The following is a 14408-nucleotide window of genomic DNA, read 5'->3' as shown; positions in this document are numbered from 1 at the left end:
TCTTGGTGCTGTTTAAGTGCATATGTCATGCTACACCTCCTAAAGTCCTGGTATATGAACAATGCAACAGTTTTGCCTTGGGCCAAGTTCACACTTGCTATAAGGGTTTCTGTTACAACTTCCTTTTTAGACGTTAAGCACACAACTGTAAATGGTGGTTGTGAGCTGGCCACAAAACCACAATAAATCTTTGTAATGTAATATAGTTGTATATGTCCCCTATGATTTGTAAAGCGCTACGGAATTTGATGGCACTATATAAATAAAGATTATTATTATTATTATATTATTAACTAATTCACAGTCACCATTGACTTCTAATGTGCACGGTCACAGTGCGGTGAGGCAGTGGGCACAGGCAGCCGTCCACAAGTCATAGAGCAGGTCCAATTGCCCTAATTTGTAGCCAATGTCCACATGGCTGTAACAGGGCGCAAACAGGGGATCACTTTCCGCAGTTTTAGCCCATAATGCACACACAGGACTTAAGAGTCCTTTCTTTATCAATGGAGTTGTTAACGCAGGATAGCTTCCTTTATTCATTGCCGAAAAATTAGGTGTACTGCTTTGCTATAAGAGACATAACAGTAATAATAGTGTATAGGCGGTCCCCTACTTAAGAACACCTGACTTACATACGACCCCTAGTTACAAATGGATTTCTGGATTTTGGTAATTTTCTGTACTTTAGTCCTAGGCTACAATAAACAGCTTTAACAGTTATCACTGGTGCCTGTAATTAAGATTTGTTGTTTGTACTGGTTCTTATGACAACCCAACATTTTTAAAATCCAATTGTCACAGAGACCAAAAAATTTTTGACTGGGGTTACAGTAATAAACTCAACTTAAGAACAAACCTACAGAACCTATCTTGTATGTAACCCGGGGACTGCCTGTATTATGTTGGAAGCTAAATTGGCTGTTTTAACCCATCAAGTTGAAAAGTAAAAGCTGCCTCTGCATGAGCCATTTCTCTGTTTTTATTTTATTAGGGAGCACCCCTGAATAATACATGTTATTTTACTTTGTGTGTGTGTGTCTGTTAGTAGCAGCATCAGGACTGAAACATTTGATTTATATTCCAGGATTGTATCTGGACCTTGAGCAACTGAGGAGTCTCCTCAAACTCTTGTGTTCTTTGGTCTCTGCTTCAAACTGCTAAACAGACCCTCAACTGTGCTGTACTATGTAACCAAAAGTATTCCACAGCAGTGATCCAGAGCTGAAGGGATGTACTGTGTTCAGGGAAGGGACTTCACAGTGCACCAAGTCCAGCTACAATCCTGGGCTCTAAATTTTTCACAGTGCAGCGGCTACTAAATACACACACCATTATGTTTACACATATCCAGGGCTGTTACAAGCCTTATGCACACATCCACATGAGCAGAAGTGTGCTATTAGCCCTAAACCAGTTGGTGAAAGCAGTGGTGAGTGCTGCTCAAGTCTCCCGTTTACATAGGTAAGCTAAGCGGCCACACCGTAATCCGGACAGGAATTGGAGCTACTCTATCTTTTGTGGCGCACCCGCCCCGCTCTCACACGTTGCAGTGAGACAAATGTGTGCTCACCACTCAGTGCCCATATGCAATTCAAGTCTATGGCAGGTGTTACCTAGCAGTCGGTTTTACGGCTAGCTAAAAGCTGCCAACATGCGAATGTGTGAATGAGGCCTAAAACTGTCTGTAGCTTTGTATGATCAAAACTGCTGCTAGACTCCCTGTAAGTGATGCATTTGGTACTGCTTCATCCATGATTAGGATTCTAGGCTGTAGAATCAGAATCTCTGTAGAAACAATATTTCTCAGCCCTGCTGTAGCTCCACGTTGACATCTAGTGGCAAAGATGGATAGTACATATCTCTGTCTCCTTCAATGATGCAAACTGTTTTATAGTTTAGTGGTGGAAAAATATCCATCATGAAACCATCAATAATCTGCTGTAAATGGATCTGCTGGTAGCTGTTGATGGTTTGATGGGTGTAACAACCTTGATCGTCCTTTAGCCCAAGCCTTGCAAAAAAGCTAAGCTGCATATATCATACTGGTGATGGAGCAGGACATTTAAATAAAGTTTTATCTATTTTATGCTTATTTATATTCTATTATAAATAAATCCCAAAATCCTGAAAATTTCACACTGGCCACTAACAATGGGAAACATTCCTGTTCAATGTATACTATTCTGTTCTACAATAGGCATTGTTACTAGTGTAATCTGTAGGCGCTATATAAATAAAGAATTATTATCCTCCCCATCCCTGTATAAAGACTGTCTAGTACATCATACCTTCCAACTTTGAAAGAGGGATAGAAGTAGAGGTGCACAACTTTTCATCACCTAAGTCACAACTTTTTACAGTGTCCCTTTTCCTATTCCCTAGTGTGTTGTAACCAAATAATCCTTCCTATGGTCCACACTCAGGGGCGGCCAAAACTAAAAGTGGGGCCCCAAAATAAAACTATTTCATGGACAGTCACATTCAGTAATATTGCTTCCTTTAGCCCTGCACAATAATAACAATTTGTAGTTTACAAACAGTAGTATGGAAAGTATATTTATAATACGGGGCTGAAGAAGAATTTTATAAGAGATAGACAGATAATAGGGAGATTGATAATAGAAGATAAACATGGAATATGATATAGATTTATAGATAGGTGATAGATTTATAGATGCATAAACATAAAGTATATTATATATAGATGATAGAAGAACAGTCAAAGAAGTATAGATGATATATAGGAGCTTTATGGATAAATAGATAGAGAGATAGAGAGACAGATACATACCGTATTTTTCGGCCTATAAGGCGCACCAAAAATCCTTTAATTTTCTCAGAAATCAAAGGTGCGCCTTATAGGCCAGTGCGCCTTATATATGAACTTATACAGAAATGTACTACAGACAAGATGTACTGTACATTTACCAGTATTTAATAGCTCCATCCCCAGAAATTTCCTGCACCTTCCCACAAAGTATAGAGGGTCCCTAGCTCCTGAGGTGCCCTGGCACCACAACTAACATTGTGCCCATCCTGCCCTCCCCTAGCAGGGAGAGACCGGAGCTGCCATAGTGCCGACTACAAGGCAATCATCATCATCAGTAAACAATCCCCCATACCTGCCAGCCCTGTAACAGGGGAAAGAGAAGGAGCCACAGGGAACCCCACAGGAATAACACCCTGGATGAGGAGAGAAGGGGCAGAGGGAGACCGCTTAACCCCTGCTGCATCACCCTGCATTAACCCCCAGCAGCCATACCTCTGAGATCAGAGCTCTCTGACACGCTGAAGACAAGTTTCCCGGGAAGTGTAGCTGGCTTGAACTGTGCACAGGTCTGCCACCTGCTGGTCATTTTTAGGTACTGCATTTGATCCTGCGCCTTATACTCCAGTGCGCCTTATATATGAAGCTAGATGTCTTAGCAGGCATTTATTAGAGGTGCGCCTTATGCTCCGGTGCGCCTTTATAGGCCGAAAAATACGGGTAGATAGAAAATATGCCAATTATGGAAGATAGATAACCAGATAAATATATAATAGGTATATAGGCAGGAAATAGATAAAAATCTTCACCTGGACATTCAACCAATGGGTATTAAAAGAACAATGCATCCTCTGCCCACAAAAGTCCACATGTAGATGGCCCCTTTAAGAGAGGCAAATGTCCAGTTTGCCGCCACCTAATGCCGACCGTGTCCACACTGTATATAACTCCTTACATCCTATGTTCTTCACACTGTATAATTCAAACTTCCTGTGACCCCTGCACTTTTATGGTGGTCCCCTTGCTTACAATGCTACCTTCCCTTAGCCATCTGTTACTCATTTCTATAGCCCCAACACTTAATGTGCAACCCCCAGATTTTTAGGTCCACTCTTTGCTACACATCTTCCATTGTAGCCCTGATACATTCAGCACTGCTCAGACTTTACCTGCAGTTTTCACTTCACCTACAAAGTCCTATTACTTCTTAATGATGGAGCAGTAGGTTGAGTTTGTCCAATCCCTCCATGCAAAGTGTATGTACTTGTATCCTTGTTGAGAGTTTCGCTCTGCCATGGGCATTGAATGAAGTAAAAAGATGTTTCTTGAAATAGTAGGAGCAGGACCCCCGCTCCTACTATTGTAGGGGTTCCAGCAGTCAAACCGTCACTGATAAGATTGTTATTACCTATCCTGTGAGTAGGGGAGAACAATTAAACTGGTTAAAAAGTAAATACATTCACTTCAACAGCAGCTGTAGCTGTCTGCCCTCAATAATCATGTACGGAAAATAGAATGAACACTTACATTCAGAAAATAAAAACCCATAAGTAAAAATGAACATGTTTCACTATCTAGTTTAAATTGGTAAAATAATTACAGGTGATACAGGTGAAATACATATAGCTGGGTTCTAATACCTCCATCAGCAATAGTGTCATTGTATTTATTTATTGTACTTAGGAAAAGCGACCCCACATATAAATTATTATCCTGTATTGCAAATGTTTGGAAAATGTCACACAAATGGTTGCATTTAGTTTTAGATCTTTTTCCTGCTGTTTGGTAAGTGTGTGTGTCTTTACTGATATAGTAGGGTTAAAAATAAAGGGCTCCTGTCTTAAATGTAACAGTGTTTAGTGTGGACATTTAGCCAGACAATCTTTGCCCATTTATACATTTTGAGGAATTTTTAGGCTGCCCGTTATTGCTTCGGATTGGTAGATGAGGGCCATAGTATGTATTTATAAAACATTTTTATAGTTGTTGGTAATGTTTTGTCCTGCGTATTACACTGCTGTAAAGTATTCATTATACACTCAGTTATACACTCTATTATAGTGTATTAAGGTGTAAATTCTGTACCAACAGGGGACATTAGTCAAATTTTGACTAGTAGATAAAGAATGAAATGTCACCCCCTCCCCATCATGTAGCATCATGTGAAATATATTGGTATGGGAATAACTTTGAAAACTTTGAACCTGAAGATTACATATGCTATAACAGACGTCTCTTGGATACTGTCTGTTCCCTAATCCTTTGCTGATTCCTCGTGTCAGTTCAGTGTCAGCCCTCCTTTGAACTGTTATGTAACATAAGAGATTGAGATATAAGGGCATTGACCTCTACATGTCCCGGTCACGTCTTCCTTACATGGCTTATATAATTGATTTGTCCCCAGAAATTAGAACTAATTTTTGGAGAATCATTGATTATTCTCATTGAGACCCACCGTTCTTACCATTGCTTTATACAATATCTCTGTGAATTCTCCCTTGCTTAAAGGGCTTGGCCACTTTACCTCATGTTTTTGTAATTTGTGTGTAAGTGTGAGGAGGGGGGCAGGATACTAGATTATTTACCAATATACATCTATTATAAGTTCTGCATTGCTTTATTGATAAGTAAAATGAAGCCTCCTGTCTTTTATCTCATCTGCCACACATTCCTGTCCATAAAATGGCTGCAGATGGAGGGTCATGTAATCTGTCCATGAACAATGTCCCTAATAATGAATATAATATTATAATTCTAGAATTATAATATAATAATGAATACTATCATTAGGTCCTGGCACGGTGATTGTTCATGGACAGTTAGAGATCACATGACCCCCCATCCGCAACAATGGACAAGAATGTCTGGCTGATGAGGTAAAAGACGGGATACTTCACTTTACATATCATAGCAGAACTTATAGTAGATGTATACTGGTAAATTACCTAATATATTGCCCCTACAGTTACACACATTATAAAAACATTAGGTAAAATGGCCAACATATTCTTCTGTTCTGTATGGAGATTTAACCTCTGACGTGAGTCCAAGTCTTCATTACACTGCTTTTTCCCATCTCTCCTATACGACCTGTCTCTGCATTCATAGGATTATGAAAGTAAACTGCTGGCTCTTCAGAAGCAAGTGGAGACCCGGTCACTAAATGCTGAGACCACCGAGGAAGAAGATGAAGAGGAGGAGGAGGGTAAGAGTCTTGGTTCTTCTTCCAGCCTTTGCATTGTTTCAACTGGCCCATAACCTGTAGAGCCAACTAAAATACAGGGGATTGAGCTGCAATCTCAGGCTCAGTCATACATATGGGAATGTAGAGCTGGGGTGACATGGCCTCTTTTAATCACCATTTAAAATGGGAGAAAAAACAGACACGACCTTTAATGAAAAGAAATCTTATTCCAGCTCACCTCCAGCCTCTCTGTACTTCGGAAATGGCACGGGCTTCACCTCGTTTGCTGAGGTCACAATAGCTTGCAGAAAAAACTCTCGACAGTCCAGCCAAATTCCGGAAAAAACTTTTGAGACTTTATTTGGTCAGAATACAAACATCCACAGCATTGTTTCTCGATATTCCCTTACTCAATCCAACGCGTTTCAAACGGATTAACCGTTCTTAGTCATGGTGTATCTGAGAAGGAGACGTGCACTCGACTTTATATTAGTGAAGATAAATACATACACCTGTAAGTAGGTGTGTAAAGTCGATTGCTGCACGTGGGCTCCTCCTATACTCCATGTTGCAAAAGTTTACATGGAAGTTTACATGCAATTATTACAAGATAAAATATACAAAATCTTTATTCTAATATACTATACGACCTTTAATACCTGATCCTGTTTCCCCCAGAGAGGTGGTGACTTACCTACTCCCTCCATTGAAAACATATACCTGCTTGGTCAACCATCTCTTTATGTGTATCCTTATAAGGATATGATTGTGGAGTGAAATGAGTTCTTTATTTTTATTGTGTTAGTTTAACCTTAAATACAATTACCAATGGGGAACACTGTTGTTATTATTGGTTAGGTGAAGGGGCAATTGCAAAAAATAGAAATCTTACCTAGAAAAACTATAAGCTATGTCTAAATATTAACTGAATAGTTCCGATCAAAATCAATTTGAAATGAATAATTTGTGGCCTAAAAAAAAGACACATAAGTAATAAAGTAATACATTTGGTGTGCACCTTGATTTGAAAACGTACCACAGTAAAGTGGATGAAGTGATGAGGCTGCAGCCACCATCAGATGGACAAAGTGAAAGTTGTAGAAATGTGAACACAGAAAGGTGGCAAAAGTCGCATACTGTTTTTTTTTTTTCAATTGCATAATGACAATTACCGTAATGGGCACTTTTGTCTCTCTTCAGTTCCCTGGACACAGCATGAGTTTGAACTTGCCCAGTGGGCATTCAAGAAGTGGAAGCACCATCAGTTCACTTCTTTACGGGACCTCCTCTGGGGAAATGCTGTGTATCTGAAGGAAGCCAATGCTATTAGTGTGGAGCTTAAGAAGAAGGTGAGGATCTTGTCAATGCTTTACTTATTTCATCTCTGCTTCAATACTGTGAGCACCGAGGTGGGAGATTAGCGGGAGATGTTCACAAATGAGGAGCAGAGAAAATTGCAAAATAGAATATGCTTTTCCCATGCAGGACTGCATCTTTTAGGACAGGAAGTTTCCCAATAGCTGGAAAGCCACAGGTTATTAGCAGTGGGTCAGTGTATTATCCATCCCCCTCTTTCTAGTTATGTTTGATTCCATGCTGGTGAGAAATGGGTTGTGTATTGGATTAATAGATCTAGTGTATCTGGGGAGTGTTCCATTGCTCTAGGCCAGTGATGGCGAACCTTTTAGCGACCGAGTGCCCAAACTGCAAACAATATCCCCTTCATGTATTGTGAGGTGCCAACCAAAATTAGAGCAGTATGTTATTGCTCCATGTTCTTCAACAACGTTCAATCTTACTGGCCTCCTGAGGACACCAACACAGTAGAAAGAAAGGAGGGAAAATTTGCATCATTTTAGCTTCTTTCCAGTGTCCCTCTGTACACAGAGAATCATGGGGCCAGCAGGAAGTCCTTCAGAGATAATAAGGCCCTGTCTACACATTCTCCCTCTTCCTACAGTCCCAAGTAGCCAAGTAAGTTACTTTAAAATATCACTGAAAGCAGCATCTTTTAAGTTGCTTGGAACTACAGGAAAAGTCCTGTCTGGTGTGCTGGAGCGATGGTTCAGGTGCCCACAGATAGAGCTTGGAGTGCCGCCTCTTGCACCCGTGCCATAGGTTCGCCACCACTGCTCTAGGCTGTAGATATTGTACTGGATTGTGCCACATCGATTAATCATTTGTTCTCGGTCACCTCTTTAGGTGCAGTTCCAGTTTGTGCTTCTAACAGATACCCTGTACTCTCCACTTCCACCGGAGCTGCTTCCTCCTGATTCTGAGAAAATACCTGAAGATCAACCCTTCCCCCGTACCGTGGTGGCTGTAGAAGTGCAGGACTTGAAAAATGGGGCCACACACTACTGGTCTCTTGAAAAGCTCAGGCAAGTTGCTCTCTTGTCCTCTGATCATGCCTGCAATGGCAACTAGGCCCTATTCACTTGAAAGTAATAAAACTGATATCATAATAACTTCTATAATCACTTGCAGCTCCACTGGGTGGTGCATATAACATCATCTACGCTTACATTTGCTCTAATAGGATGCGGCTGGAACAGATGCGAGAAATGTACGACCGAGCTGGAGAAATGGCATCTAACGTCCAAGATGAACCTGACACAGTATTAAGCGGAGGTGATCCGTTCTACGATCGCTTCCACTGGTTCAAGCTTGTTGGCAGGTAGGTTCTTATCCCTGTGGGGGGCTTATTTTGATGAACATTTCTGCTTGATTTATGGAGAGATTTACTTGCTGGATGCCATCGTTTTATAAGTACTGTGAGGATACACTACTTTTAAAGTCCATACATTTTTTTAGCATAAAAATTGTGAACTGCATTTTCTTGTACGGTTTCTTAAAGGAGATTTTGCACTTCACACACAAGTTACAAACCATAAACGTCTGAGGCTTCTCCACTGAAAGCTTTGGATTCTTTACCTCTACTGATTCCAGCCAGGTGTTGTTTTGTCAAGAGGACGTATGACAGATCCAAATCATCATCTACCTCATGATTTGTAAAATGCTTGGCTTAAATGGTTATGAATGGTGATGGTGATTTGGCGACAGATAGTACTGCCTGCATTAGGCAGGAATCAGATGGGGAACACATCTTCATTATCTCTCAGTAGTGCACCCTCGTGATTCAGTCCTGTGATTTGACATGATGAGAACCCGCCATTTAAATAAATTATTAAAAATGGCACATTTTGATATATTTGATTTTTTTTAATCATTTACTCTTGTTGGTTCCCTATTGGTACATTGGGATTATATTTCATTGAAATACAGAAGAATAAAGATGTGTTATCTTCCAGGTCTCAGCTTCACATAATTTGATTGTCCTGCATTAAATATGGTGTTGCAATTATTTCCTGAAGCTATAATATTTTGCTCCAAAGTTATTTATTACATAAGCACTTTCTTCTTTTGAACAAATGCAGCTTCCCCCATATGTTATTTTAATTTTTGTTGCACTTTGCTTGTCCCTTGCTCTCTTGCTGATCTCCCCAGCCCCTAATCTTGCTTGTCTTTTTTAATTTATAAATAAATGCTTTGTTTTACTGGTGCTCTGTGGGAGTGTACATACCCATCACCCTCCTGTATCCTCCTATACCGGTTCCTCTGGGTTATGATAACAACTCTTCCATTGCAAATGTCTAGTTCTCCCATATTCCACGGCTGTGTCAACGAGCGGCTGGCAGACCGCACCCCATCCCCCACCTTTTCAACAGCTGATTCTGACATCACCGAACTGGCGGACGAGCAACAGGACCAGATGGAAGATTTCGATGATGAGCCATTTGTGGATGACACCGGCTCAGATGTGGGGAATGAGGAAGGATCTGATCTCTTCAGCGATGGGCACGACCCGTTTTATGACCGGTCCCCATGGTTCATTTTAGTAGGAAGGTTGGTGAGGTCGTTCAAGGATTTGGTAGGAAAGGACAAGTTCTGTACATTAAACCCACATTCATTCTAAACAATTTTTCTCATGCCTCACATTTCTAGTTTCAAAAGGCACAAAGAGGTTTCAATACACAGTGGTGTACCTTGATGCTACGGAGAAGTGGTCTGCTAGTGGGGGCTGTGAACAGCCAAAGATTTACCTTTTAATATGGAGATTTAGCAATGTATTTATACCAATTCTCAGGTATAAATACAGTTAAAGATGTGATATTTAGCTGGAATTTATCAAGCGCTTTTCAGAGAAGATTTTGCACAATAACAACTGCTTACTATTTTCTATCATTCATATCATTTTTGGGGCTAAGCAGTTGGTAATGGCTTGTCATAGCCTGAAAGACTGAATATAGTTTGCCATTTGTTTTAGTACATATCTATTCCAGTTTAATTTTTTTGTAGAACTAGTAAATGTACCAAATTTATTTAAGGGCATGCACCCCTTATTACCGTTTGATTTGTTGCATCTTTCTTTAACAGATTTTTTGCAAAGACTTTTCTGTTACATTAACAGGGTTACCATTCTGTCATTTTTATAAAAGTGATGGTAAACTATACCAGTTCCAACCACACTTCTGACATTAGTTGTAGGTGGCCTATTCTAAAATTGGCTTTGGTCCTATTATTACCTGTGCACACAACTGGGCACAACCTTTCACATGACCATCATATATAGTATAATAAAGGTACCACTGCTAAATGGTGTATCCATTGACTGTAATAGATAACTCTTATTGAATACACCTAATGTAAGATAAATTAGGTGAATGATCAGTGGGTCCCTATATCTTAATATTAAGCCTGTCAGTACTGGTACTCAATCAACAATGAGTAAACACAGGACAGGCACCCAAGTAGAGAGTGTGTATTGCTTATTGGCTTTACATTCCTATTGAAGGGAGATAACTCTCGGTATATTCACACTTAAAGTAAATCTACCATTAAAATCAAGCATGATAACTCGGGGACATATACTTCACTGCACTGTGACTGCAGTAATCTTTTATACTTGTTATCCATAGCCACCTTCCTTCTAAAATCAACTGTTAAAATTATGGTAATGAGCCTGAGGGCTACCCTAGCCCCTCTGTGATATGGCTCTATGGACTGTTACACTTTCCCCTGCTTCCTCAGAACTGAGAGTACAGCAGGGAATGTTGAGGGAGCAGGGGGAGGGTGAGACTGTGTATCAGGCAGTAAAGCCAGATCACAGAGGGGTTGGAGTAGCCATTTACGCTCATTTGCATAAAGTTGATTTTAGAAGGAAGGAGGCCAGGCCATGGATAACAATTATAATATAATATAAATTATATCTATTTTGCTGCAGATATTCAATGTAGATGTACCCTGAGAAGGAAAGTGTTCAGAAAACAAATCATTTCCATTCCTTGACTAGAATAATATAATAATGAATATGGTTTCCCTAAGATGATGAAGTTATAATATGAATTTTACCACACACTTCTCATGGGCTAATGTGGGAACTTGTCCTCTCTGTGTCATACAGAGCATTGCTAGAAAGTGTGACAGAACCATCCCCCAATATCCATTCATTCATTCATTTTTTTTAATTATTATTTTGTGAATGAAAAATGAAAAACAAAGCATATTTAATTTCTTTTTAGTTTGGTTTGTAGTTTGTTTTGTGTTGCCATTACCTCACCAACCTCGCTGCTAATACTTTGTTCCCAACCTCTTGTCCCTGGGTGTAGTTGAGGGGTTAAGCAGTTAATACACTAGACATTCTGAGCTGTCCCTCCCAAGTATCAGGAGTGGCCATATTTTATGGGGCATAAACTTGTTTTACCTCAAAATATCATTTCAGATTTTACATTTACCATTCTAACTATATTGTAAGAATAGGACCCATTGACTTGCATATTGGGCTGTAGAAACCACAGCTTTGTGTACAAGCCCATAGAAACACATGGGGATTCATTAGATATTGAAACAACGACAATCAATGGTTTGCGTACACAAGCCTTGAGAGTGATTTTAAATTCTGAAACCTTTACCAGTATCAGTGTAAATGTCTTGTCTGTGCATATTACTTTAAACCCTTACTGACGTGCGATGCGTTAGTACATCACACATGGGATGCGGATGTATAAGGGGGCTCGTGGGTTGAGCCCTCTCCATACAAAGTGTATGTTTGCTGCATATTGCATCAAACACCCACCGGCAACAACCAATTGTGGGTATAAACCCTTTGATTGCTGCCAGCGGCAGCGTTTGGACAACACCGTCTTTGTTCACTTTGTCGCTCCCCATGATGTCATCGAGTCTGTGAAAGACTGGAGGATGTATAGTTTCTGTGCATTTGTTAAAATGTACCAGTGGCACGTTGTAACAGATGATCTATAAAATCCCCATATACTGCCAAACTAGTAGGCAGTAAATGGTAGTATCAATCAGACAACCTATAAAACTAAAAAGTAAAAAACCTAAACATGTTAATTATCCCTGAGTCCCAAAATGTCCGATCTATCAAAATATAATAAGGCTACATGTACACTGATGTATGCATACGTCTGCCGCAATGCACGGATATGTCCTATCTTTTTCCCGTGTAGGAATCGGTTTGGCGATGCTGCCCCCTACGGTCATGTGAATGCAGCCTAATTGATATTCCTTACATTGAACCACGTAACGGAAAATGTCCAAAACCACTTTTTTGTCATTTTGCCACATAGAAAAATGTAATACAAAGTGATGAAAAGGTTGTACACTCCCCAAATGGAAGCAAAGGAAACGTCAGTTCATCTCGCAAAAAAATTACACCTCACACAACTCCGTACACATTACAGGTGTAAAGAAAAAGTTATAAGCGCCTGAAGATGGCAAAGACTTATTTATTTTGTACAGAAGGTTTTAATTTTTTTAAACATATTAACACAATGAGCCAGCTCACTAAGAAGAGCCGGAATTCCCACAATTTTTAGCAGGTCTAACAGTTTTGCAGAACTAGATCAAGTTGTGTATTCAGTTCATAGATCACTTTCTTACAGTAAATGGAGATCCTGAAAAAGGTTAAGAATAAAGCACTGTACAATGTCACAGGATCTTTCATTATACAACAATATGGCCTTTCTGTGACAGTGGATTCTATCCATAGCATGGCTTTACACTATGATGTTTCCCAGTTGCTTATGATAATCTATTACTGATGTAGATGGCAGATTTCTGCCCGTCCACCTCAGGACACCCTTCCTTCCAAGAGACATCTGAGGTCTGGGACACAATATTTTTTTTTTATTATAAGATTTTCTTTGCAGCTACTTAATTTCTGTTTTATTACAGTATGTCTTATAGTGTGTGTATAACATGGCTTATTAATCTGGTATGCTTTTGGTTCTGATTATGTTTTTAACTTATGTTCATTTTTATTTTGGTATTTTTCTGTTTTATTCCTTATTAAACCCTACCAGCTGAGTATATGAGTATGGATCGATGGTGTATGGTGATCAGAAATGTCTAGTAATAGCATCCATTGTGTGGTGCTGTTTGTATCCCATCTGTCACTCATGTGGGTGGATGCGGGCAATGTTCCCTAAGATCCCGATGAAGACAAGGTGACAGCAAAATGGCAGCTCCATTCATTCGATACCTACTGTGTTTTCTTTGCAGAGCATTTGTCTATCTCAGTAACCTGCTTTTCCCAGTCCCTCTGGTCCATCGGGTGGCCATAGTTAGTGAGAAGGGAGAAGTACGTGGGTTCCTACGTGTTGCTGTGCAAGCAATTGCTGGTACGTATGTATTTAATACTATAGGTACTGAACACAGTGGTGGAGGACATCATTGTGAATTATAGGAAGAGATGACTATCATTTAGCAGACATGCAGATTCGTAATGAAATGTGATGTGCGTATATCCATAGATTTACCATTGTTATGGTGGGAGCAGAACACGTTGTAAGCCACTACATATAACTATATAAATTGTTCTCATTAATTGTATTATAATATGAATATTTTTCTCTTTTTTCTTTTAAATCCTAGGTGATGAAGAAGCACCAGATTATGGATCAGGCATCCGACAGTCAGGAACAGCCAAAATCTCATTTGACAATGATTACTTCATTAAGGTAATTTAGCTAACGTGAAGGTCAATGTGCCATTATAGGGCACTTGGGATCCTATAGAGAGGATCGGGACAATATGGATTCTCATTCATTATTACTTAGTTAACCCCTAGGCGCACCAGGACGTTATAGTACGTCCCCGGGGCTAGATGCTTACGAACGGAGCCGGTACCAGAAGCAGCGGCTGTCAGCTGTCTAGTACAGCTGACAGCCTGCGCTAACACCCGCGATCGGAGCCGGCTCCGATCGCGGGTGTTAACCCCTTACACGCCGCGGTCAAACATGACCGCGGCGTGTAAGGGTTTTTGCGCTGTGGATCGGATCCCCCGTGCCGCTTACCGGGGGATCCGATCCACTTCTGGGCAGCTCCGAGGACTGGCATGTGCCCCGGAGCTGCCCGGTCTCCATGGCAGTC

The 14408-nt window shown here is 40.2% G+C and overlaps 1 protein-coding gene across 26 annotated transcripts in view; it reads left to right on the top strand.

The window, feature by feature from the left end:
• Positions 1-14408, top strand: part of KIF1B (kinesin family member 1B) — a 102488-nt gene that overhangs the window by 70766 nt on the left and 17314 nt on the right. For 18 of the 26 annotated variants that reach the window (XM_072156463.1, XM_072156468.1, XM_072156466.1 and 15 more), the window contains 7 exons: positions 5879-5975; positions 7155-7303; positions 8157-8335; positions 8494-8631; positions 9612-9860; positions 13539-13657; positions 13911-13996. In XM_072156463.1, coding sequence (XP_072012564.1) covers positions 5879-5975; positions 7155-7303; positions 8157-8335; positions 8494-8631; positions 9612-9860; positions 13539-13657; positions 13911-13996 — 1017 coding nt within the window. The remainder of the gene's footprint in view (positions 1-5878; positions 5976-7154; positions 7304-8156; positions 8336-8493; positions 8632-9611; positions 9861-13538; positions 13658-13910; positions 13997-14408) is intronic. The other 8 variants (XM_072156471.1, XM_072156489.1, XM_072156481.1 and 5 more) reach the window with 1 other exon arrangement.

Source organism: Engystomops pustulosus, chromosome 6, assembly GCF_040894005.1.
Source record: "Engystomops pustulosus chromosome 6, aEngPut4.maternal, whole genome shotgun sequence".
In the NCBI taxonomy this organism is placed as follows: Eukaryota; Metazoa; Chordata; class Amphibia; order Anura; family Leptodactylidae; genus Engystomops; species Engystomops pustulosus.
This window is presented reverse-complemented; position numbering and strand designations above follow the sequence as displayed.